Raw genomic sequence first — 27,531 nt, 5'->3', positions numbered from 1 at the left:
GAAATTGTTGAACTCTTGTGTTGTGTCCAGAAGGCTGTAAAGTGCCTAATCAAAAAATGAGGTACTGTTCCTCGAGCTTACGTTGAGCTTTGTTGGAACAGTGTAGGAGGCTGTGGTCAGAGAGGTCAGAGTGGGGCGGAGAATTAAAGTGACAGGCGACCGGAAGCTCCAGGTCACGCTTGTGGACTGAATGGAGGAGCTCCGCAAAGCGGTCGCGCGACCTGCGTTTGGTCTCCCCAGTGTAGAGGACCTGTTACTGTGGTTGGTAAGGAAAGCAGCTGTTGTCCGCCGGTGTATTTAGAGACCAGTGGACCAGTAATAGAAGCCTGTTCCTTAACGTACTGATTCCTCCAGTACTAACGCACTGCCCTCCCTGCTTCTCTCTCCCTAGTGTTCTGCTTTTACTACGTGATCCGTGGGATTTTCCAGGAGAATCGCCAGGAACTAATCGCATTTATTTTCTCCATTTCGATTGTGCTGCTGCGATCTGTGGTGAACTTTGTTGCAGCGACGTCAAACGAAAGAGAATCACTCAAGGTGGGTGCCACATGCAAGCTCTATATTGTGTCATCTACTGAGTGCCTCTCCTTTTGAGTAATTAAATCATTGGGAGGAATTTTTCATGGGGTGAGCGGGTCGGATGGGAAATATTTTTTTGATCACGGGTCAGGAACCTTTGGAATTGGTGCTGAATCTTTGGAATTCTCTACCCCAGAGGGCTGTGGAGGCTCAGTCGTTCAAGGGATATGGGGATAGTGCAGGAAAGTGGAGATGAGGTAGAAGATCAGCCATGATCTTATTGAATGGTGGAGCAGGCTCGAATGGCCGACTCCTGCTCCTAATTCTTATGTAACCCGCCGCCATGCGACTTTCCCAGATGTCGGGTCTGTCAGCGCTGAACAGATCCAACACGCAGCGGCGGGGGTGGCAATTGAGGTAATTAAAATGTATTTTGAGCTCACCTTACCATTTTATGAAGTTGCCCATGGGGTCCACGCTGCTCGGGGATCTCGTCAGGTAAGCAGGTCGGGAATTGTATGGCCATGGAATCATCTCTTTACTTGACAGCTGCAAATGTGCTATAAAACCTCCCATCTCACAGCTGTTCATTTTCCAAGCTCAGAAGCTGTTGCTTACTGCATTTGGAAGACAGATTGAGCTTTATGCAGGTTGCAAGTGTTTGGAGCAAACTCTCTATCCAGTGTCACCTCATTTGAACAACCTCTCTCACCATTGACAGATCGCTTCTGTCATCTCAAGTTCACCTGCCATCTATTCCATCAGCATCGGTGCCCTTGAAACTATCTCACCTTGGTCCTCAGAATCCCACCACGATCAGCCCCAACACCAGCAGCACCAGGCACACCAGCATGACCAACAACAACACCAACCTTCTCCACAATCAACTGATGCTGCACAGGACAGAGGGCATCAGCACCCGACCACATTGCTGCCCGGGAGGCCAGGGATGACTTCACCATGGCCAGATTTACTTCACTTGACGCTGTACACCCTGGCTGCCACATGATGCACCAGGTTGGCACCACCCTACACCAACACCATAAAGCATCCTTACAATGCCCAAGCCATTCCTTTCATGCTCATCACCATTGCGGGGGGTATCATTATGTCTCAACATTCACTGCAACTCACCTAAGCCACTTCCAAAGGTGCACACAAATCTGTCCAAGAATGCAAAGTGTTGAAAATAAAGGTTTCACTGTTTGACAGCACATTAACAGAAACTTTACATGAACATTGGCTAAAACACCCAAGTGCCTACCCTTGTGTGTTGTTAGTTGGAATGATTGGACTAGGATGAGGGTGAGTGTGAGGGGTGGCTAGTGAGATGGGGAAGTGATAATGTAGATAGAGAGGGATGGGTGTGTAGCTTTCAAAAGCTCTTTATAACAATTTGTCCGTGACTACACAAACCACTCTGGGTCCAGGTATATTGTGTATCAGTAAAACAGGTTTATTGAGCATTAAATATCCAGTACAAGAAGATAGTCGCAGTCTGTTCATTGAGCCCCGCCGTTCCTTCCGAGTAACTCTTTAACTCTTGCTGTGTTCTGTTGACTGAAGCTTCTCATCCTCTGGTTTCGCGCTGCTTTCAGTGTTCAATAGCTGTTGCTTTATACCTTTTTTTCCCTTTCAAAAATACAGAGCAACTTGCAGCTGTTTGGGCTATCTCCCCATTCTGACCTTCACAAGTACGGTCTATGATTTCCTCCCTTTTTCTGCTGTCAGCTTTTCTCTGAAAACCTTTACATAGCCAGACTTCCCATGAATGACGACAAAGTCTTTTGCCTTTCACAAAGCCCATTATCTAACCTGGTCTGAAACTTCACCGATAAGGGATGTTCGGTTTTACCATCATGCTTTACTTCTTAGCCATTTGCCATTATATACAGGCTTTTTAGGTTTTTAACATACAATTTCACTCTCGATTTACCGGCACCTAAATAACCGGAAATCTCTGTTAACCGGCAAAATTCAGGAGTAGCTTCAGGTAAGTTTTACTCCATATTAGTGGCTGTTCCTGGACCTGTGGCTGTGTAATTGGGGTTCCTGCATTTGTTGCTAAGCAACAGGGATGCTTGGTCTGTGGCCGGGGTTCCTGCACCTGTTGCTAAGCAACAGGGAAGCCTGGATTTGTTGCTGTGTACGGAGCTCTCGTACCTTTTAACTATACCTCTCTGTAATCCGGACTTTTTGATAAACCGGCACCACGCCGGTCCCAGATAAAAAAAGAGTTTCCTGTATTATAGTTATCTAATAATGATTATAGAATCTTAATAATGTTTACTAAATCCTACAGGTACACTCTATCCTACAGGTGGAGGTGCAAGGTAAGTTGGTGTGAGTAAGGATGTGTAGGAGTAGGGTAGGGGAGGCAGAGTGATGGGGATGTGATGAGTGGAACAGCAGGATGAGGTTGAGTGTGGCTTTGCAGCAACGTTTCCTGATCTACTGTGATCATTGAAAGGTTTGTGCCACTGCAGCCTGGTCCTCCTGACGACATCCCTGCTTGTGTACTCCTGTGCAATGTTCAAAAAGGCTGTGTTGGTCTCCGGGGAGGTCTCATCCGCCCATTGGAGAGCCTGGGTGCAGCCATGCACCTCTGTACAGTGCTTGTCAGTGTTTGCAGCACCTCAATTGGAGGGTTTTATGCCAAGTAAAATGAGGTATACGGGATGGGTACAAGTGAACTCACTGGGGGGGGAGTGGGATCCAGGGAAGGGGAGCGGCTTGGATCCCTGGAGAAAAAGGGGTTAAAAAAAAAAGATTGGTTTGGCCCTCTTAGACAGAGGGCTGATGGCTGGGTTGGAGGGGTTGGTGGGGGGTTGGGCGGTGTAGATATTGAATAAGCTGTGAGGAAGTGGCTTAAAAATGTAGACGTACAATAAAATAGAATTTTGCTCCAAAGATTCAAGAGTTTAAAAAGATTAATTCATGGGATGTGGGCGTCGCTGGCAAGGCCAGCATTTATTGCCCATCCCTAATTGCCCTTGAGAAGATGGTGGTGAGCAGCCTTCTTGAACCGCTGCAGTCCGTGTGGTGAAGGTGCCCCCACAGTGCTGCTAGGGAGGGAGATCCAGGATTTTGACCCAGCGACGATGAAGGAACGGCGATATATTTCTAAGTCAGGATGGTGTGTGACTTGGAGGGGAACTTGCAGGTGATGGTGGTCCCATGCACCTGCTGGCCTTGTTCTTCTAGGTGGTAGAGGCCGCGGGTTTAGGAGGTGATGTCGAAGACATTACTAATGTCAAGACACAAAACTACAGAACATTTTCACTTTTAACTTGAACAGTGCAAACTGCTGTTAACAGCGCTGCTTCCCAATGCTGCCACTTGCACAACATCCTTCCCTAAATAGGCAGAGTATTTCACAAGTGTACTGAACAGCTTGTGCGTTTTATGCAATTATCAAATTGCAATCTTCAGCGTTTTCAATACCATCCTGTTGTTATCCCCACCACCCATCAACAATTTATTTAATTTCTAGGTATGTATTGATGGGAAAGGGGATGATCAGGGCTGAACGCACTTAATTCTGTTGCAGCAAAATCTTGGACACCTTAAACATTCACTCCATCCACCACCGGCGCACCGTGGCTGCAGTGTGCACCATCTATCATTTTTGTTTGGGGCTGGAAATTCCTGAGCCGCTTATAGCGCAAGATTTGTGGAATCGGAGCAGAACAAAGCAGGGCGTCTTGCACTCGCCTCCCTCCTGTGATGTTGACATTGGAAGAAACAGACTGGCAGGGTGATGTCAGACACCCACCAGTTCTACCTCAGTGGCCCCTAACACACTGCGTGAAACCGGTATACAGTGTGTACTGGGACTAAGTACTGGCGGAAATGCCGCCCCCCGCCCCCCAGTATTTTTTGAATGTTTCCCTGCGGCTCTGGTCTACTACGTGAAGATACGAAAACAATAAATACGCCACCCTGTCGGACTGTTAATCAGCCTGCAAATCCTTCGCTATTTCACACTGCGCTTCAAGGGAAGAGCGTGAAGATACGATTGGATCAACAACCCATGGGCATCAACACATATAACATATAATTGTGATTTAGCGTGGCGAAAGTTACCAAATATAGAATGATTGTTGCAGATGGAAAGGCAAAAATTGTGGAACAGTTGCCTGGGATACTTTACTTTCAGGCGTGGTTCAGTCCCAGTCAGCTTTTTCCCCTCACCAGCGCATTAATTTTAATCAGCGTGTTTTGAAGTGCACATGTTCTCTCTCTCATCACCGATCTAACAGCAGGAAGTTTCTGGTCACCACGGTAACCAGCGGGTCTTACAATTGCCACTGTTTAGAATTAGAGGCTGAACTGGAGTGTTGGTACCTGGGCCGAGGGATAATGTTGGCCATAACACCGGGGATAACACCCCTGCTCTTCTTCGAAATAGTGCCATGGGATCCTTTAGAAACATAGAAACATAGAAGATAGGAGCAGGAGTCGGCCATTCGGCCCCTCGAGCCTGCTCCGCCATTCAATGAGATCATGGCTGATCATCCAAACTCAGTACCCTGTCCCTGCCTTCTCCCCATATCCCTTGATCCCTTTAGCCTTAAGAAATATATCCAACTCCTTCTTGAATATATTTAATGAATTGACCTCAACTGCCTTCTGTAGTAGAGAATTCCACAGGTTCACCACTCTCTGGGTAAAGAAATTCCTCCTCATCTCAGTCCTAAATGGCTTACCCCTTATCCTTAGACTGTGTCCCCTGGTTCTGGACTCCCCGACCATCAGGAACATCCTGCATCTAGGTCGGGAACATCCTGCATCTAGGTCGGGAACATCCTGCATCTAGTCTGTCTAGTCCTGTTAGAATTTTATAAGTTTCAATGAGATCCCCTCTCATTCTTCTAAACTTTAGCGAATAAGCCCAATCGATCCAACCTCTCCTCATACGTCATTCCTGCCATCCCTGGTATCAGTCTGGTGAATCTTTGCTGGACTCTCTCCATGGCAAGAACATCCTCAGATAAGGTGACCAAAACTGCACACAATACTCAAGGTGTGGTCTCACCAAGGCCCTGTACAACTGCAGCACGACATCCTTGCTCCTGTACTCGAACCCTCTCGCTATGAAGGCCAACATACCATTTGCCTTCTTAACTGCCTGCTGCACCTGCATGCTTACCTTCAGCGACTGGTGCACAAGGACACCCAGGTCTCGTTGCACTTCCCCTTTTCCCACTCTATTGCCGTTGAGATAATAATCTGTCTTCCTGTTTTTGCCACCAAAGTGGATAACCTCGCATTTATCCACATTATACTGCATTTGCCATGCTTCTGCCCAATCACCCAACCTGTCCAAATCATACTGGAGTTTCTCTGCATCCTCCTCACAGCACACACGCCCACCCAGCTTTGTGTCATCTGCAAACTTGGAGATATTACATCTAGTTCCCTCGTCTAGATCATTTATATATATTACATCCACCTGAGAGAGCAGACCGGGCCTCAGTTTAATGTCTCATCCGAAAGACGGCACCTCTGACAGTGCAGTGCCAGCCTAGATTTTTGTACTCAAGTCTCTGGAGCGGGAGTTGAACCCACAACCTTCTGACTCAGAGGCGAGAAGTGAGAACTGAGCCACGACTGGTATCCCGTCTCCAATATTTTTTAAAACAGAGTTAATCTCTCGAACCTTTCACTCTCCCAAATATCAGATCCAGCGATGCTGGTGGATTGTGAATTGGGCTTCAGTACAGTCGGCCAACTTTGGTTGAACATATTACTGGAGGTTTCATCACATGACCCCCCCACGCTTTCAGATGAGACATTAAACCGAGGCCCCGTCTGCTCTCTCAGGTGGACGTATAAGATCCCATGGCACTATTTCGAAGAAGAGCAGGGGGAGTTCTTCCCGGTGTCCTGGCCAATATTTATCCCTCAACCAACATAACAAAAACAGATTATCTGGTCATTATCACATTGCTGTTTGTGGGAGCTTGCTGTGTGCAAATTGGTTGCCGCATTTCCTACATTACAACAGTGACTCCACTTCAAAAAGTACTTCATTGGCTGTTAAGCGCTTTGGGATGTCCTGAAAGGCAATTTGCAGATGACACAAAACTTGGAAATATAGTGAACAGTGAGGAGGAGAGTGATAGACTTCAGGAAGACATAGACAGGCTGGTGAAATGGGCGGACACGTGGCAGATGAAATTTAATGCAGAAAAGTGCGAATTGATACATTTTGGTAGGATGAACAAGGAGAGGAAATATAAACTAAATGGTACAATCCTAAAGGGGGTGCATGAACAGAGAGACCTAGGGGTATGTGTGCACAAATCATTGACGGTGGCAGGGCAGGTTGAGAAAGCGGATAAAAAAGCTTATGGGATTCTGGGCTTTATAAATAGAGGTATAGAGTACAAAAGCAAGGGAGTTATGATGAACCTGTATAAAACACTGGTTTGGCCTCAACTGGAGTATTGTGTCCAATTCTGGGCACCGCACTTTAGGAAGGATGTGAAGGCCTTAGAGAGGGTGCAGAAAGGATTTACGAGAATGGTTCCAGGGATGAGGGACTTCAGTTACGTGGATAGACTGGAGAAGCTGGGGTTGTTCTCCTTGGAGCAGAGAAGATTTGATAGGGGTGTTCAAAATCATGAGGCGTCTAGACAGAGAGAAACTGCTCCCATTGGATCGAGAACCAGAGGACACAGATTCAAGGTGATTGGCAGAAGAACCAAAGGCGACACGAGGGAAAACTGTTTTACGCAGCGAGTGGTTAGGATCTGGAATGCACTGCCTGAAAGGGTGGTGGAGGCAGATTGAATCACAGCTTTCAAAGGGGAGTTGGATAAGCGCCTGAAGGAAAAAAAATTGCAGGGCTACGGGGAAAGGGCGGGGGAGTGGGACTAGCTGAGGTGCTCTTGCAGAGAGCTGGCATGGGCTCAATGGGCCGAATGGCCTCCTCCTGTGCTGTAACCATTCTTTGTCTATTCTATAAATGCAAGGCTTTCTTTCTTTCTATTAATTTTTTCCTGGGTTTCTCCCAGAAGTGTCCAGGAGATTAATCTTCAATTCCTGGAGACTCCCGGACAGTCCTGAAGGATTAGCGACCTTAGGCTCCAGAGACACGTGTAGCAGCCGGCCTGTCGAGGGCCACAGGCAGTTAGCCGAGGTGGGCTGGAAGTAGATTACTGCAATGTAGCAGCAAATTCAACCGTTCATCTGGGCCGGGAAGTTGCTCATCACTGTGTAATACTCACTTTGCTCATTTTGTACATTTTCTCTCAGATACGATTTGGGTGTATTGCGGCGTTTGGGGTTTTTCTTTTGACGATAAGTATCATTTACCTGGCCAAGAGTCCCAGCCTGATGGCCTTCAGAGTGGGTGGAGCCTTCGAAAGTTCTCAGTCACAGTACTTCATATTGAACCTTTGCTTTTCTATGGTGACCTTTGATCTCCAAGCTCAGGTAACTGAAAAAGTTAACACCGTTTATATGACTTAGCCCAGATAATTTTTCCGGAGCAAGATGATTTGATTTTTTTTGTATTTTATAAGCCCACTTTGAGCATTCCCGTAAATGATCAAAGTGTGCTCCGTCCTAGTCTGTATCTGTGATTCTCTCTCACTCACTGTCCCAGTCTCTACCTTTCCACCAACCCTCTTGGCCCCTCCGCTGCCTCCGTGTTGGCAGACTGCTTGTCCAACATCCAGCCTTGGATCAGCCGCAATATCCTCCAGTTAAATTTTGGGAAGACTGAAGCCGTCATCTCTGGCCACCCCCCAATCACAGACTCCGTGCCCCAGCCACTGATTCCAACCCCGTCCTCGGCCCCATTGGACCAGACTGTTCAGAACCTTGGCGTCCTATTTAACCCAAGCTGACTTCAAACCCCATATCCTCTCCAGTACAGCGACTACGTGCCTCCACCTCTATAACGACGCCCGGCTGCAGCAAACCCCATCCGTGCAGTTTTCACCTCCAGACTCCCTTTCCCAGGGGCTGTACTGTGACATGATGGGAAGGCTTGCGTGCTCCTACGACCCTGAGAGCTACGCTGGGCTACCCAAGGCAGACGCGGAAAGGTAGGAGCCAAGGCTAATGGCTTGTCCGCCTTAAAATGCCTTTATTACAGAAACAACCCTGAGGCAAGACGAGTCTGTTACAAACATCACCTGTGGAAAACCACATGGATGTAAGACAAGATGACACACTGATCAGCGTAAAATATTTTGCTCTGGACGGATGGCCGTGGGAGAAATGGGTTGCCTTATGTGCCACTAGGAGCAGGAGACTCCAACTAACACCTCCAGGTTTGACTATTCCAATCATCTCCTGGCCGGCCTCCCCTCCTCCACCCTCCGTAAACTTCAGCTCATCTAAACTCTGCTGCCCCGCATCTTATGCAACAAATCCCACACACCCATCACCCCTGTCCTCATTCTATTGGTTCCCAGCCCCCCAATTTCTGTAATATTAAATACTCATCCTTGTGTTTAAATCCCTTTTATGGCCACACCCATCCCTGTCTCTGTAACCACCTCCAGCCCTCCACCCACTCCAGGAATTCTCTGTTCCTACGACTTTGGCCTACTGTGCAGTTCCCCCCGCCCCCCATTTCAACACACCATTGGCGGCCGTGCCTTCAGTTGTTTGGGAGCCCGCGTTCTCGGAATTCCCTCTCTAAGCACCTCCGCCTCTCATCCTCCCTCTCCTTTACATAAGATAAGAACATAAGAAGTAGGAGCAGGAGTAGGCCATACGGCCCCTCGGGCCTGCTCCGCCATTCAATAGGACCATGGCTGATCCGAACCTAGACTCACGTCCACTTCCCTGCCCGCTCCCCGTAACCCCTAATTCCCTTATCAGCTAGGAAACTGTCTATCTCCGTTTTAAATTTATTTAATGTCGCAGCTTCCACAGCTCTCTGAGGTAGCGAATTCCATAGATTCACTACCCTCTGAGTGAAGAAGTTTCTCCTCATCTCAGTTTTGAAACGGCAGCCCCTTATTCTAAGATTATGTCCCCTAGTTCTAGTCTCACCCATTAGTGGAAACATCCTCCCCGCATCCACCCGATCAAGCCCCCTCACAATCTTATATGTTTCGATAAGATCGCCTCTCATTCTTCTGAATTCCAATGAGTAGAGGCCCAACCTACTCAACCTTTCCTCATAAGTCAAGACCTTTAAGACATTCATTAAACCCACCTCCCTGGTTTCCCCTCCTAGTTATGGTGGGGGTCTGGAACTCACTGCCTGAAAGGGTGGTAGAGGCAGAAACCCTCATCACGTTTAAAAAGCACTTGGATATGTACGTGAAGTGCCATAACCTACAGGGCTACGGACCAAGAGCTGGAAAGTGGGATTAGGCTGGAGAGCTCTTTTTTGGCTGGCACAGACCCGATGGGCCGAATGGCCTCCTTCTGTGCCTTAAATTTCTATGATTCTATGATTATCTCCTTCTTTGATTCAGCTCCCATCTTCATCTGATTCATCCTTGGTGAAACGCCTTGAGAAATGTATCTACGTTGAAGGCACTCTATAACTGAGCGTTTTGTTGCTGCTGTAATCTGGCCAAGCCCTTCCAATAATACCAGCTGTGAATTTTCTAGGCTCGACACTTTCAATGCTTCAGATCTGCCTGCGCTCCCGTGCGATGCTGGCTCTGAGCTCTCTCTCGATACCAGTGCTTCAAGCCTGCTGCTCTCCTCTGCTGCCAGCTGCTTTTATTCTGGCTCGGCTGGTTTTATTTGGCTCTTTGGATTTCACCGGCCAAGAGCTCTCGCGATGCTGCTCCTGGGTGGATTCATTTCCCACAGCTTTGGGCTTTCAAAATTCTAACAGGAAGAATGATGGTTGCCAGAATAGACCAAGAGAGCTGGAGCTTTTGAAAAAAGATGGGGGCGATTTTCCTGCCCCGCCGCCGTATCTCCGGCGGATGCTCGGCGAAAACCCCATTTACGCGCATGGAGGGTTTCCGCCGGACCTGCGCCAGTTACGGCAGCGGAGTGCGAGAATTCCTGAGCAAATTCCCAGCGATAGTCTGCTTCGGAAGTCCCACTTTAGCCATTTTGCAAATTTGCTTTTTAAATTTGCAAATTCACAACAGAAGTTGAATTTGTGACAGGAGACCCACTCCTGACATCCAGTTAAAAAGGAACATGAATACTCCTCCCTCCCCCCCACCCTGCCAAGGTCCAGCCACTGGCTCGACTCCACGGAGGAGCCGATGGATTTCCCGCTCCCTCTCCAGTCGGCGAGATGCCCGCCAGCTCTCCATTGGGGTTGGCTTCTCACCCGAGTATTCTAATGAGGCGCGCCCCATGAAAATGACTGGGGCCTCTCGCTGGTGCCGTCGTTCCGCCCATCCCCCGCCCGATGCGCACCCAAACTGAAAATAAATTCCGCAGAACAATCCTCAGTTGCAGGTTCCTTTACTGAAAGGTAAGCCAGTGTAATCTTGCTAATCAATGTCACTTCTCTTCCACAGCTCTGCCTGTGTGTACTTGTCTTGACCTCAGGAATGTATCAGATTTCGTTGCTGCATAGTGTCATCCTGGGAGTGGGCATCTTCTGGGCATGCTTAAAAGCCGCCATTGGCATCGCCGCTGTAAGTATTGCAGATTTGTTTTTGTCAGCTTGTGTCTCACTTGTGCAGAAACCCAGCACCAGATTTAGGAATTTCTTAGTCAAGCTATTGTAGCATTTCTGCTTGGCCCCCGGATTGCACGCTTGCTCCCTCTAGGGACGCATCTCACTTACCCAAGTCCAGAAAAGGTAGGTGCAGGTTGGAAGCTCCAAGGCTTGGGGACCATCTAAGTGTGCGCAGGATAACTGCTGAAGGTTAATAGCTAAAACCATGCGTCGGTACGGGCAGCGGGAAATTTTCCTCTTGTTTGTCCAGCTCGAACCCATTGCGGCTTTGGCTGCAGGGCTCTCTGGGGCTAAGTGGGAAGAATCCCAGCCCCAGCGACTGGTCTTAACTCCAGGATGGACCAGGCTGGCTGGTCCATCAGTAACAGTGCACTGGAGTACTGCGGAGATGCCAGGCTCTGGCATAAAATTACCAAATATGCCATGGAAGGTTGTGTTGGTTCCAAATATCCATTGCGAGCTGTGCCATTTTGGAGCCACTTCGAACCCAGAGACCCTGCCTACCTCCCGCTAAGTTGGTTGTTAGACAGCTGGCAAACATGGTTTGACATCTCACTAGATGGAAAGCTGATACTGAGAGCTTCTCACGTTTGGCATGGTGACCAGAACAACTCAGCATAAAACACATCACATTGCCAGTATTCCTCTGACCCCACACACACCGTATCCTATTGAATGGTGAATCCACCAATTGGGTGTACAGAGCTCTCGCAGCAGGGGCTTGCTTCTCTACAATCCAATCCAGGTAGGCACCTGGGTATATAAGCACACGCTCTCATGACCTATGATGATACTATACTCTCACAGCCTCCAAGTAATGCCTTGAAGCAGCTGTCATCGCAAGTCTCAGAGTCTCTTCATCAGCTATATGACAGATGATTGCCTTCAGTGTGGTAGAAGGACCTACCCAGGGCCTTTTCTGTCATGCTGTTCGCCAGTGCTGCTTACTCATAGAGTCATTATGGCACAGAAGGAGGCCATTCGGCCCATCGAGTCCATGCCGGCTCTCTGTAGAGCAATCCAGTCAGTCCCAGGTCCTCATGTGGGGGCTGCTTTGACAAAGTGCTCTGCCCTGAGGCTGACTCACCTGTAAGGGTGCCCAGCGACAGGTCAATGTGGGGGCTGCTTTGACAAAGTGCTCTGCCCTGAGGCTGACTCACCTGTAAGGGTGCCCAGCGACAGGTCAGTGTGGGGGCTGCTTTGACAAAGTGCTCTGCCCTGAGGCTGACTCACCTGTAAGGGTGCCCAGCGACAGGTCAGTGTGGGGGCTGCTTTGACAAAGTGCTCTGCCCTGAGGCTGACTCACCTGTAAGGGTGCCCAGCGACAGGTCAGTGTAGGGCAGCTCCTTTACTTCTTGGAACCACTTTCCCGTTTTTGCCACAAACCCACCTCACAGCTTGACCCTGGACCTTGCCCATGGGCTGGAGGAAACCCATCATGTTGCATGTCTAGGAGTTCTGAACAATGAAGGAGAACTGTTTGGATCCATCTTATACACTACAGGAATTCAAATAACATAGTTTCAAGGTATTAAACTGCATCCTTATATTGGGTGTCAGATGGTTCTCTTGTGTTCTTTCTCCATGTGACCACAAGACTGAAAATACACCAAGAAAGCCCGGGAAACAATAACAAGGCTTCCCGAGCATAGAAACCCACCTAGTTGAGAGTTGGTCTATTTTTTTTTACCTGCAATGGATCCCATGTACTGAAAATGATTAATGTTGCCTGGCAACATCTCCATGAGCTGTAATGTAGCCAGTTTAAAAATAATGATGCAACCTGTTAATGAATTTCTAATAGCATAAGAACATAAAAATTAGGAGCAGGAATAGGCCATTCGGCCTCTCGAGCCTGCTCTGCCATTCAATAAGATCATGGCTGATCTGATCTTGACCCCAACTCCACTTTTCTGTCTCCCCTTGACTCCCCTAGAGTCCAAAAATCTATCGATCTCAGCCTTGAATATACTCAGTTAGATATATTTCTTAAGGCTAAAGGGATCAAGGGATATGGGGAGAAAGCAGGGACCGGGTACTGAATTTGGATGGTCAGCCATGATCTCATTAAATGGCGGAACAGGTTCGAGGGGCCGAATGGCCTACTCCTGCTCCTATCTTCTATGTTTCAATGACTGAGCCTCCACAGCCCTCTGGGGTAGAGAATTCCAAAGATTCACCGCCCTCTGAGTGAAGAAGTTTCTCCTCATCTCGGTCCTAAATGGCCGACCCCTTATTCTGAGTCTGTGACCCCTGGTTCCAGACTCCCCAGCCAGGGGAAACATCCTTCCTGCATCTACCCTGTCAAGCCCTGTAAGAATTTTACATGTTTCAATGAGATCACCTCTCATTCTTCTAAACTCTAGGGTATCTGGGCCTCGTCTACTCAATCCCTTCACGAGACACCACAACACCCCTTTTTCTTTCACATTTCCTGCTGTGTGATGATTTTGTTTTTACTGTTTTCCCTGCAGTTTTACACAGTGCATTTCCCTATAAAATACTGGAATTCCTGTAGATATGGGAGCGCTCCCACTTAGGGCCGGTGTAGCAAATGGAAATGTTGCACCGGTGAAATTGGGGATATCCGTCCGAGGTTGGTCTTCAAACGTATTATTGGGGCAGAATGCAAGGATCCTCATTCTGAAACTGACCATGTTACATCTGAACTGGGAATACTCGATGATGATAATGGCCCTGGAAAAATGCTTCCTTCACCAGTGCTGATTTCAATTGCTTGGTGTTTGTGCTCAAGTGTATAGCCTTGCACTTCATTCTCAGTGCTGACAACAGGCCGCTGGTTCAATTCCTCTTTTTCCACTATTTTTAGTTTAACTGAATGCCGTTTGTTTCACTTTCACTTAACGTGAATAGTTGCTAAAATTATATCATTGTCAAACTGTGAGGAAAACAGATCATACCGCAACAACAACTTGTATTTATATAGCGCCTTTAGCGTAGTAAAACGCCCCAAGACGCTGCACAGGAGTATTATAAGACAAAAAATTTGACACTGAGCCACATAAGAAATTAGGGCAGGTGACCAGAAGCTTGGTCAAAGAGGTAGGTTTTAAGGAGCGTCTTAAAGAAGGAAAGAGAGGTAGCGAGGCGGAGAGGTTTAGGGAGGGAATTCCAGAGCTTAGGGCCTCGGCAACAGAAGGCACGGCCGCCAATGGTGGAGCGATTATAATCAGGGATACTCAAGAGAGCAGAATTAGAGGAGCGCAGATATCTGGGGAGGGTTGTGGGGCTGAAGGAGATTAGAGAGAGAGGGAGGGGCGAGGCCACGGAGGGATTTGAAAACGAGGATGAGAATTTTGAAATCGAGGCGCAGCTTAACCGGGAGCCAATGTAGGTCAGCGAGCGTGAGGGGTGAACGGGACTTGGTGCAAGACCTTCAAAATTAATTGACCAGGTTTATATAAAATGGCAGGTTGTAAACTTGTAAACCTTCTGAAGAAAGGCTCAGCTTGAAACGTTGACCTCTCTCTTCTCTCCATATATACACCGTCTGTTTCCAGCATTTCCTGTTTCGCTTCAGATTTCCAGCATTAGCAGTTTCTTGTTTTTTATTGAAATTAATGAAGCTGGGTTTACTGGGAGTGAAGAAGATTGAAAGCCCATTTGAGTGACTGGGACTTGATTTACTTTTAGTGGAATAGATTGCGAACCCGTTGAATGAGCCTGGGTTTATTTGGGGTGAATTGAGCTGGATTTATGTAGGATGAGACAGAGTGTAAATTCATCCAATTCCATTTCAACCCACGGCTCTATTTGGAGAACAGTAGGGGCTTTCTCCTGGTGTCCTGACCAACATTTATCCTTCAGTCAAGACCATGAAAAAATTAACTGTCATTTTTCTTTTCTCTGTTTATGGAACTTTTGCCTCTTAGATCAGACATTTTTTTCAAGACTTGGGTAATTTAACTACTGTCCAAAACTCTGCTGCCCGTGTCCTAACTCGCACCAAGTCCCATTCAGCTATCACCCCTGTGCTCGCTGACCTACATTGGCTCCCAATTAAGCAAGGCTTCGATTTTAAAATTCTCCTCCTTGTTTTTCAAATCCCTCCATGGCCCCTCACCCCCTCCCTATCTCTCTAATCCCCTACAGCCCTTCAAAACCTCTGCGCTCCTCCAATTCTGGCCTGTTGTGCATCCCCGATTTTAATCGCTCCACCATTGGCGGCCGTGCCTTCAGCTGCCTGGGCCCTAAGCTCTGGAATTCCCTCCCTAAACCTCTCCGCCTCTCTCTCCTCCTTTAAGACGATCCTTAGAACCGACCTCTTTGACTAAGATTTTGGTCATTTGCGCTAATATCTCCTTATGTGGCTCGGTGTCAAATTTTGTTTGATAATCGCTCCTGTGAAGCACCTTGGGACATTTTTCTACATTAAAGGCGCTGTATAAATACAAGTTGTTGTTGTGCTTAACAGAAATAAACACAGTAACTCCTGACATTGACAGTAAGTATAGCAAGACTGGACTGTAATGGGACAGTAAAAATCTAAGCATGCCAGTAACTGATAAACAGACCAATATAGAATTGAGAAATTTGATAATACCATGGATGAAAAGTAAGTCTGGCTGCTGCAGACTGTGCGAAGGTAAACATTGAGTATCGGTCCCATTCTGTCAATGGAATGGCTTCTCCTAGGCAGAGGGTATTACCAAAGAGCAGTAATTACCTGCTGCTCATTGTGGATCATTCGAATGCAAAACTGGCAGTATGGGAGTCAGAATTGATGTCCCTACAAGAAAGTGATTTCAGTCAGGACTTTACACGTGATCCCAGTAAAATTAACTTGGTGTTACCGGTGAGTAAAAATCCAAACATAATATTGTGATCTTTGATACAATGGCAGAGATGCAGACAGTTGAATGGTGTTGATACCAAAGGGCCCATCTTATGGACAATGCTACCTGCCTGCTGGCCACACATTTCAGGAATCGGCAGTCCATCAAAATTAACGGTCAGAAAATCATGGACCGTGTGCTGGTGATCTTCTGTTATTTGCAGCCAGTGAGCGCGGCTCTCTGCTGGGAGCAGCACTTTGTAAAAGTGGCCCTACTTGGGGGCAAACTGCAGCTGGATTCCATTTCCATCCTCAGAAATAATCAAATATGTTTGTTCTGGCCAAAGAAGCATGGTCTTCTGAAATTCCTGAATGCAACGAATGTCCCACTCACCGTTGTCCACATGGCAGTGGACGGTGAGTCTCTTGCAGTCTTTGACAGTGGCTCTATTTTTGAAGCCTTCATAGAGCAGCTTCAATAGAGGCTGGTTGCACAGTTCAAAAGCAGAGCTGCTGAAATGACTGACCATCATGTTGAATATTGCCATCTATCATAGAATAGTGCAGCACAGAAGGAGGCCATTCGGCCCATCGAGCCTGCACCGGCTCTTTCGAAGAGCAATCCAGTCAGTCCCCTTCCCCCGCTCTTTCCCCATATCCCTGCAACTTTTTCTCCTTCAAGTATTTATCGAATTCACTTTTGAAGGCTACTATTGAATCTGTATCCACCTCCCGATCAGGCAGTGCATTCCAAATCCCAGCCACTCACTGCGTAAAAAAGTGTTTCTTCATGTCGCCGCTGGTTCTTTTGCCAATCACCTTAAATCTGTGCCCTCTGGTTATCGACCCTTCAGCCATTGGAAACAGTTTCTCTTTATTTACTCTATCTAAACCCTTCATGATTTTAAACACCTCTATCGAATCTTCTCTTAGCCTTCTCTGCTCCAAGGAGAACAACCCCAGCTTCTCCAGTCTCTCCGCATAACTGTATTCCCTCATCCCAGGAACCACCTCTACGGTAATCACCCAGGTTGTTCTGAGCTTCTACCATAATCAGGCCTTCACTCTCTCTGAGAGACAGCAGTTACCCTCTTAATGACAGTCCCTCTCAGGATTGTTTGAAATATTGCCGGATTCTTTCATTCTTACAGATCCTACAGGAAAAGAAGATTTGTGTGTGGATATTCATGGCACAGAATCTACCAGAAGTGGCCTATCTGGCATATTTACTCCATCTGGTGAGTAGTTTAATAGAGGGTTTTCTATATCTGCGTAGGATTTGATTCAGGTTGCAGACAAGTGGGAGGAAGCCCCTGAATTTCGCACACCAGCACAGCTCCAGGATGGTGGATCCGAGAGGGGAAGTTTCATAGTTTCTAACAAACTGATAAAGGAAAAAAAATCTAATTTGTATTTAATGGAGAGATTGATATAAGAAGCAGGATAATTTGTTGAAAGCAACTCAGAAGTGTGCTGTTTCTAGTATTGTACAACGAGAAAGGGTTAATTAATAACCTTGTAGTAAAGGGGCCTTTAGGGAAGAGTGACCATAATATAATAGAATTTTATATTGAGTTTGAAAGTGATTTAGTTAAATCCGAAACTAAGGTCTTAAATCTAAACAAAGCGAACTACGTAGTTATAAGGGGGCGAGGTGGCTAAGGTAGATTGGAAAACTACATTAAAAGGTATAATGGTAAAGAAGCAATGGCTGCCATTTAAAGAATTAATAAATAATTTGCAACAATTATACATTCCTTTAAGGCAAATAAACCCCACAGGAAAAGTGATCCAACCGTGGCTAACAAGAGAAGTTAAAGATAGTATTAGATCAAAGGAAGAAGCTTATAATGTTGCCAAAAAGAGTAGTAAGCCTGAGGATTGGGAGGATTTTAGAATTCAGCAAAGGAGGACCAAGAAATTGATAAAGAAAGGGAAAATAGAATATGAGAGTAAACTAGCGAGAGACATAAAAACAGACTGTAAAAGCTTCTTATAGGTTTATAAAAAGGAAAAGATTAGCAAAAGTAAATGTGGGTCTCTTACAGGCTGAGACCAGAGAAATTATAATGGGGAATAAGGAAATGGCAGAGTAATTAAACAAATACTTTGGGCTGGATTTTCATTCAGGAGTCGGGTTGGAGGCGGGACTACAACTTTCGGGGTTGTGGTCCCGCCTCCATCAAGATGCAGCCAATCCACGCGATTTTAACTTGATTGACCTTGTTGAGCCTGCTGGGCGGGCTCAGCAGGCCAATTAAGGGCCACCCGGCAACAGGTGACGTCACAGACTGAAATTTCATCTGTCAAGACGTTTTGACAGATGAAGTATCAGTGTTTCACAGCTGTTTGAAGCTGTCAAACACTGACAGTCTTACTTCTAACATGAGTCCTTCTCCACAGACTCAGTTAGAAATCTCTCCTGCACAGAAAGCTGAAGGCTGTCACTTTTGACAGATCACAGCCATTCTGCTTTCTGTGCTGGTGAGATGAGGGACTCCCTGAACCTAAAGGAAGGAAGGCTGAAAAGGAAAGAAAAGGTAATTTACACTTCTTTAATCACTTTACACACACCAAACACACTTACCTTTGCACTCATGCACACATCACTCACCTGAACACCGACATCTCGACCCCTCCAAGCCCTTCAACCCGACGGCCCGACTCCTCCAACTTGGCGTGGTTTGGAGCCGTCAGGAATCCCACACTTCAAGCTTAAAAATAGGGATTAGGCTAAAAACTGCCTGTTAACTACCTGTTAACAGGCAGTTAATTGGCACTAATCCCTTCCTGCCTCAGGTAGGCGGGTCCCAGTGCGGGGTGGGTAGGCGGGTCCCAGTGCGGGGTGGGTACCCGCCTCCTTTGAAAGTGGCATGGGTTGGGGGTAGGATGGGGTCGGGACCCCCGATTTCAGGAATTTAACCCCCCGCACGCCTCCAATCCCGACTCCACGGCACACTGAAAATCGAGCCCTTAGTGTCTGTCTTCACGGAAGAAGACGCAAAAACCCTCCCGGAAATAGTGGAGAACCAAGGCTCTAGCGAGAATGAGGAACTGAAAGAAATTAGTATTAGTAAAAAAATAGCACTGGAGAAATTAATGGGACTGAAAGCCGATAAATCTCCTGGACCTGATGGCCTCTATCCTAGGATTTTGAAAGAGGTGGCTATAGAGATAGTGGATGCATTGGTTGTCATTTTCCAAAATGCCATCGATTCTAGAACAGTTCCCGCAGATTGGAAGGTAGCAAATGTAACCCCACTATTTGAGAAAGGAGGGAGAGAGAAAACGGGGAACTACAGACCAGTTAGCCGGACATCAGTAGTAGGGAAAATGCTAGAATATATTATTAAGAACTTGGTAACAGGGCACTTCGTATTGTGGGATATAGACAGGCTAAGTGAGTGGGCAAGAACATGGCAAATGGAATATAATGTGGAGAAATGTGAAGTTATCCACTTTGGTAGGAAAAATAGAAAAGCAGAGTATTTTTTAAATGGTGAGAGATTGGGAAATGTTGGTGTTCAGAGGGACCTGGGTGTCCTTGTACACGAATCATTGAAAGTTAACATGCAGGTACAGCAAGCAATTAGGAAAGCAAATGGTATGTTGGCCTTTATTACAAGAGGATTTGAGTATAAGAGTAAAGACACCTTAGTGCAATTATATAGGGCCTGGTGAGACCACACCTGGAGTATTGTGGACAGTTTTGGTCTCCTTACCTAAGGAAGGATATACTTGCTATAGAGGGAGTGCAACGAAGGTTCACCAGACTGGTTCCTGGGATGGGGGGATTGTCCTACAAGGAGAGATTGAGTAGACTAGGCCTATATTCTCTAGAGTTTAGAAGAATGAGAGGTGATCTCATTGAAACATACAAAATTCTTACTGGACTTGACAGGGTAGATGCAGGGAGGATGTTTCCCCTGACTGGGGAGTCTAGAACCAGGGGTCACAGTCTCAGAATAAGGGGTCGGCCATTTAAGACTGAGATGAGGAGAAATTTCTTCACTCAGAGGGTGGTGAATCTTTGGAATTCTCTACCCCAGAGGGCTGTGGAGGCTCAGTCGTTGAGTATATTCAAGACAGAGATCGATAGATTTTTGAATATTAAGGGAATCAAGGGATATGGGGATAGTGCAGGAAAGTGGAGATGAGGTAGAAGATGAGCCATGATCTTATTGCATGGCGGGGCAGGCTCGAGAGACCAAATGGCCGACTCCTGCTCCTATTTCTTATGTTCTTATTCATGGACAAGATAGAGGAGCTGATTTCTAGTAATGCTCGTATAGATTTTCTGCCTGGCAGTGTCGTTTGGGGTTGCAGTGAGCGTGAAATTAGGCACCCAATCACCCCTGGAATCTCCCCCTTTAATATATTTTATTTGGCTCGGATCACCCTTGTTATTTAATCCCGCTTATTCTGAATATTGGCCTCATTTTTGCATTTGTGCTATGGTCTTCTCAATCTCCTGATGTTTGGGTGGAACTACTGCCCTGGGTTACTTCCACCCATTCAGACCAGACGTTAAGGGTAAGCCAACTCTCTTGGGGCAAAGTGGTTATAAAGTAAACCCAATTAGTTTCCCTATAAGTGCTCCGTTTATGTGTGCGCAGTGTGTTTTACCCCGGTGCTAGTGTATGTTTTCCATGTCTTCCTAATCTTGTGCTCCTTGTAGGTGCTCCCTCAGTGGAAGGAGTAGGTGAGGTAGCTTGCTGTTATTCGGAGTCTCTTAGGATCGAGGTGTTGTGCTTCCTTGTGCTGGGCCGTGAGATGGTGCTTCAACTATCTGCGCCCCATTTGCTGCACTGGTGGCTGTTTGGTCCTGTCCACTTTCTGCCACATCTTATGTGATTTGAGGAGAGAGGAGCTAGATTTGTTTTGTGGAATAGACTCCTATCACCAGTTATGGCTGGAGTGAGCCTTTGACTTAGTGGTAGCATTTATGCCTCAAAGTCAGAAGGTGCAGGGCTCAAACTCCTGCTCCAGATAGTCCTGGCGTAAGAAAACTACTAGGCACTTGTTACAACATGGAGGTCTAGTTGTGTCCTTCACTAGTTCCTGTTAAGAATGTCCTGCGCAAGCTGGGCCCGCGCATTTATACTCTCCCTGGACAGCGCCACCTGTAGGCCGCTCAGTATTATTTCATAAGTCTTTCTTTCATGATTGACTGATTCATGTCAGTAAGGATGGCTGATTTCATTCCCTAAAGGGCATTAATGAACCAGATGGGTTTTTACAACAATCCAATAGTTTCATGGTCAGCATTACTGACGCTAGCTTTTTATTCCAGATTTATTTAATTAACTGAATTTAAATTCCCCAGCTGCCGTGGTGGGATTTGAACTCGCGTCTCCATATCATTAGCCCAGGCCTCTGGATTACAAGCCCAGTAACATAACCACTGTGCTACCGTTCCCCAATAGGGGTGGGTGTGGGTGTGGGTGGCTCCTCCCACATTGTATGGGTTGTGGGAGCCCATAAAACCCTCCCACCCTATAGGTCCAACCACCCTATTGGCTGCTGTAACGATGGCCATGGAAGGAGTGTTCTCGTCGCGGGCGGCCCGACAGACTGCTAGTCAGCCTTCCACTACTTTGGAAAAAGTGGGCTTAATGAGCTGAATGACCAATTCCTGTTGCACGCTTTAAAATCTTACTGGCGAGCTCTAACTAAAGCATCTGCTGTGTTTACATGTCTCTTCTTATTCCATTATAACTCTGAAGGTTATCACCAAGTGGGGATTTAATGGAACCTACGTTCTGGAAGCTGGTGCACTGACTGGTTGTGTGATTTCTGTCAGCATCAAAGTTGGGCTGCTTTGGTCGATGATCAAAGTCTCCCGCTGTTTCGGTCAAGGTCTGAATGGAAGAAGTAAGTAGGTGTCTTTCAGGTCTTCACATATTGATTGAGGTGGGGGGGGGGGGAAGGGGGGGCAAATATTCGAACTGTACCGTTGCCGGGGCAGGGACCACAGTTACACTAGTGGTGGCACAGTTCAAGAGGTGTCGTAAGGGAGTCTTTATACCAGATATTTTCCAGATACAGGAAACTTTCTGGTATCCGGCACTGACGGGACCGAGCTGGTGCCGTACCATCAAAACTGCCGTAGAAACCAGCGCTAATGTTAAAACATACGGAGCTTTTGAGCTCCGTATGAATCAACAAACCCTGTTGCTTAGCAACAGCTTCAAAACAGTCGGCCGCAGCTTAAAAGCATCTCTGTAGCTAAGCAACAGCTTCAGCTAGACCTTGCAGAGCCTGACTGGGAAAAAAAAAGCAACGAGAAGTAAAAAAACTTATAGGAAACGGCTCCTGAATTTTGCCGGTAGACAGAGCTTTCCGGACATTTAAACTCCGGTTAAACGAAAGTTTCCTGTACTTTATGTAAGACTATTGGAATCCGGCAGTTGTATCAAAACTGCTCTGAAAATGGATGAAATGTTCACGAGAGCAGCAGCTGCTGTCACAGCTGACACGAGGTGTCGGCCGTGGCTCAGTGGGCAGCACACTCGCTCTCGGAGTCAGAAGGTTGTGGGTTCAAGTCCCACTCCAGAGACTTGAGCACATAAAGCTAGGCTGATGCTCCAGTGCAGTGCTGAGGGAGCGCTGCACTGTCGGAGGTGCCGTCTTTTGGATGAGACGTTAAACTGAGGCCCCGTCTGTTATCTCAGGGGGATATAAAAGATCCCATGGCACTATTTCAGAGAAGAGCAGGGGAGTTATCCCCGGTGTCCTGGCAAATATTTATCTCTCAATCAACACAACAAAAACAGATGTTCTGGTCATTATCACATTGCTGTTTGTGGGAGCTTGCTGTGTGCAAATTGGCCGCCACGTTTCCTACATTACAAAAAGTACTTCATTGGCTGTAAAGTGCTTTGGGATGTCCGGTGGTCGTGAAAGGCGCTGTATAAATGTGAGTTTTTCTTTTTCTTTTTTCTTTTACTATCGGTTAATAGTATGTCAAATGCACAATCCAAATGATCCTGGCACTATATGCAGAACATGCGCTCTTTTGAGCTCCCCACGCATAGGTCATTCTGTGGCTGAGAGACTGCATTGTCAATTTGCGCCCAGGCCTCTTACTGCCACTCTCGTGTCGGCCATTAAGAGGCTTGAGACAACCGGCCCTCAGTGGGAAGCACTGATCCTCAGCTCGGTGTCTGAGGTTGGGGAATTAGCTTTCGGGAATCAGGGGCAAGACCCCATTGTCCTGTGACCCTATGGCCCTGGGCACTGCTACGTCCTGGTCATTTCTGCACCGGGCCATTCGATTCCTCACTAGGTGGAACCACGCTCCAATTCCATTTTCAGCTGGCGGCTGAGGCTGGAGTTCCTCCTGGAGGCCAAGTTTTGGCAGGATTTATTTGCAGGAGAAATAGTCCTGGCAGTTCTTTCCCAACCTGCTGGCGGTTCATCTCGGGACCGAGGAGCAGCAATGAGCAACGCCGAGAGGCCGATCTCTTCCCTCTGCCCCATTAATGGAGAGGCTCTCTGAAAAATGGTTGGTGCTTTTTGGGTAAAAGAGTGAATCAGTGACTGCTGAAAATGGTGCCGTTTTTACTTTGGCCTGTGTGGGGCGCTGTGGCTTTTCAAATTAATCACCGACAGATTTGTCTTGAACAATATAATATAGGCCAATAAAAACTTAAATCAAAGAAGCTTTGCCTCACAGATACTCACTGTTACTATGAATTTTCTGATTTTCGTTTAGGGTCCTTTAGTAGATGTACACCCTTGCAATAATGTTCTTTAGGTATCTAAAAATGAAAAGAAAGACTCACATTTCTATAGCGCCTTTCGTGACCACCGGACGTCCCAAAGCGCTTTACAGCCAATGAAGTACTTTTTGAAGTGTAGTCACTGTTGTAATGTGGGAAACACGGCAGCCAATTTGCGCACAGCAAGCTCCCACAAACAGCAATGAGACAACGACCAGATAATCTGTGTTTAGTGATGTTGATTGTGGGATAAATATTGGCCAGGATGAACTCCCCTACTCTTAGAATCATAGAATGGATACAGCACAAAGGAGGCCATTCGGCCCGTCGAGCCCGTGCCGGCTCTCTGCAGGAGCACTTCAGCTAGTCCCACCCCCCCGCCCTTTCCCTGTAGCCCTGCAATTTTTTTTCCTTCAGGTACTTATCCAATTCCTTATCTTCTTTGAAATTGTGCCATGGCATCTTCTACATCCACCTGAGAGGGCAGACGAGGCCTTGGTTTAACATCTCAGCTGAAAGACAGCAACTCTGACAGTGCGGCACTCCCTCGGTACTGCATTGGAGTCTCAGCCTAGAATTTACGCTCAAGTCTCTGGACTGGGACTCTGAACCCACAACCTTCTAGACTCAGAGTGCAAGAGGGCTGCCCACTGAGCCACGGCTGACACTAGTAGCGCTCTCGGTAGCTTTACTTGTGCCAGCCCAATGCCATAGCAACTCGAGAATTACTGAGGCAGTAATTGAACTTTTAGGAGGTAGCAGTTCCTCTCTCCTTTTTTTAATAAATTGATTAGCATGTTCGGGTGAAATTTGTTAAAATAGTGAACAGGATTTTCACCCGAACACATTAACCAATTTATTATAAATAGTGCACGAAAGAAATCTATCCCTTTAGTGTGCTGGCCGTTAGATCTGAGCTAATTGTGTGGTCTGCCAGCATATTCAGCAAAGCAATGAGAAAATATGCTTGTTCAATGCTGTCTGAAGGCTCAGGTAAACATGAATCATAGAAATTTACGGCACAGAAGGAGGCCATTCGGCCCATCGGGTCTGTGTCGGCTGAAACAGAGCTCTCCAGCCTAATCCCACTTTCCAGCTCTTGGTCCGTAGCCCTGTAGGTTACGGCACTTCAGGTGCATATCCAAGTACTTTTTAAATGTGACGAGGGTTTCTGCCTCGACCACCCTTTCAGGCAGTGAGTTCCAGACTCCCACCACCCTCTGGGTGAAAAAAGTTCTCAACTCCCCTCTAACCCTTCGACCAATTACTTTAAATCTATGTCCCCTGTTTATTGAGATGACACTTCAGGACTAAGGTGATGTTGGGAGGGGATGTGGCCCACAAGAAGATGCTCTCTGCCTCCTCCTGCTCCCTGTCACTTCATACAGTGCTCAGGCCCTGCCGAAAATCAGGGTGTTTGCGGTTGGGAGTGGGCCTCAGAACTAGTTGACTCCAAAGATGAATTAAACATAGAAACATAGAAGATAGGAGCAGGAGTAGGCCATTCGGCCCCTCGAGCCTGCTCCGCCATTCAATGAGATCACGGCTGATCATCCAAACTCAGTACCCTGTCCCTGCTTTCTCCCCATATCCCTTGATCCCTTTAGCCTTAAGAAATATATCCAACTCCTTCTTGAATATATTTAATGAATTGGCCTCAACTGCCTTTTGTGGTAGAGAATTCCACAGGTTCACCGCTCTCTGGGTGAAGAAATTCCTCCTCATCTCAGTCCTAAATGGCTTACCCCTTATCCTTAGACTGTGACCCCTGGTTCTGGACTCCCCGACCATTGGGAACATCCTTCCTGCATCTTGTCTGTCTAGTCCTGTTAGAATTTTATAAGTTTCAATGGGATCCCCTCTCATTCTTCTAAATCCCAGCGAGTATAAGCCCTTTATTTACCTTTTAATAATAAGAGTATAATTTACCTTTATTTTTTTACTACTTTAAAAAGGTGCAGCCTCTGCACAAGGTATTTTGCAGGTAGGTTGGGTTCCTGGAGCAGCCTGGTCTGAATCCCCCACTGCCATGGGCGAGGCCATCGCCTGCGCAGTGGAAGATGTTGCATTGCCTGCCACTTCCAAAACATTTCAAAATTTCTGTTAAAACTATGATAACAATTTGCAGTGACAGAGACAATCACGGTGCGGCAACACCTGTCACAACAGCTCATCTCTGAACAAACACAGCAATAAGAAGCTGAAAGACATGCTGTCAACAGGGCAGCCTTGATTTTTTTCTTATGACAGAGAAAACCCTGCAGCTTATTACAGGGCAGTCATATTATGGGCTGGGTGACGTAAGAAAACTACTAGGCACTTGGTCTAAGCGTTAAAGCTTTAATCAACTGTTTTTCAACATGGAGATCTAGTTGTGTCCTTCACTAGTTCCTGTTAAAGAATGTCCTGAGCAAGCTGGGCCCGTGCCCGAGTCTTTATACTCTCCCTGGACAGCACCACCAACAGGCCGCCCAGTATTATTACTTAAGTCATTTCCACATGAATGACAAGATTCGTGTCACTGGGTTAATTCATTGTCTTAATAAGTACCGCTCATGCAGAACATTGCTAATTAAATTTTTGGCTTTTTCTCCATTTTTTCCTCTTAGTGTTTACTTCCGCTGAATCATATCCATAGGCTCAGGATATCGCCATGGGTAAGGATGATGCATTTTCTTCTTCATTGTTTTTCCAGTGTCCCCCTATAGAAATCTTCTGTCTCCACCAAGTGCCTGTGGGTGATGAGGTGACTTTTTCTTTCCATTCAAGCGTCCGTAGGAAATCTCTCCAACTAGCAGCCTAGCCAAGACACCCCCCCCCCCCCCCCCCCAACAGCTACAGGCAAAAAGTGTCAGGCAGCCTTATGAACATAGGAATTAGGAGCAGGAGTTGGCCATACTGCCCCTCGAGCCTGCTCCGCCATTCAATAAGATCATGGCTGATCTTCGACCTCAACTCCACTTTCCTGACTGATTCCCATATACTTTAGTGTCCAAAAATCTATCTATCTCAGCCTTAAATATACTGAACAATTCGGCATCTATAGTAATCTGGGATGTTATGATTAAGGTTATCCACCAGGTGGTGCTGTAGCCAATGCTGCTACTAAGGTCAGAGGTTTGCTTCCTGTTAAGGTCAGAGGTTTGCTTCCTGTATAGGTCAGAGGTTTGCTTCCTGTATTGGTCAGCACAAGGTGGAATGCCAGGATGCTGATGCAGGCTGTCTGTAAACGTATTCCCAGTTGTTAATAAAGTACTCGTGTTAATTCTACGATATTGCCTCTTTGAGTCCTTGTTCCACTTTCTGGATTTATCACATTTGGCGACGAGGCAACTTAAGAACCCTGCATAAAGAAGAAAAGTCTGCCGGGATGTTTAAACAACAAAATCTCGAGCTAAAGATAGCTACAAGCTGGAAGAGAGCATGGCTGCCACGGTAGGAACGGTTTCCACTTTTGATATTCAAGCACAAACCTGGGAAGAATACTGTGAAGTGTTGGGTTATTTTTTCGAAGCAAATGAAATAAATGATGCCGGAAAAAGGAAAGCCATTCTGCTTAGTTCAGTGGGAAGCCAAACCTACAGCTTGATGAAAAATCTGCTCAGTCCTGAAAAGCCTGGAGACAAATTGTAGTGTATGTACCTTTAAGGGGGAGAACTACTTTCTACAGCTCCTGTATCCTGTAGTACCGGCAGTGACCACACCTGTATATAAGCCCTGAGTGGTGCTCTGTACAGTTAGTTGCAGTTTGAACCCTCATTCAGTAAACACCTGTTGATCGTTCCCTGCAGTCTTTGTCTGATTATTGAAGGACACCACATTAAGATACCCGGTTCTAACATTGGCGACGAGAAAGATTCGAA

At 46.7% G+C, this 27,531-nt stretch overlaps 1 protein-coding gene across 3 annotated transcripts in view; it reads left to right on the top strand.

Moving 5' to 3' along the window:
- Positions 1-27,531, top strand: part of LOC147100903 (uncharacterized) — a 64,543-nt gene that overhangs the window by 20,907 nt on the left and 16,105 nt on the right. For all 3 annotated transcript variants that reach the window (XM_085967492.1, XM_085967494.1, XM_085967495.1), the window contains exons 4-9: positions 392-537; positions 7,783-7,962; positions 10,986-11,105; positions 17,096-17,182; positions 21,671-21,818; positions 26,278-26,325. In XM_085967492.1, the coding sequence (XP_085823618.1) occupies positions 392-537; positions 7,783-7,962; positions 10,986-11,105; positions 17,096-17,182; positions 21,671-21,818; positions 26,278-26,306 (710 nt within the window). In that variant the 3' untranslated portion in view covers positions 26,307-26,325. The remainder of the gene's footprint in view (positions 1-391; positions 538-7,782; positions 7,963-10,985; positions 11,106-17,095; positions 17,183-21,670; positions 21,819-26,277; positions 26,326-27,531) is intronic.

This window comes from Somniosus microcephalus, chromosome 25, assembly GCF_052327205.1.
Source record: "Somniosus microcephalus isolate GS21.2 chromosome 25, FLI_Smic_1.0, whole genome shotgun sequence".
NCBI lineage: Eukaryota > Metazoa > Chordata > Chondrichthyes > Squaliformes > Somniosidae > Somniosus > Somniosus microcephalus.
This window is presented reverse-complemented; position numbering and strand designations above follow the sequence as displayed.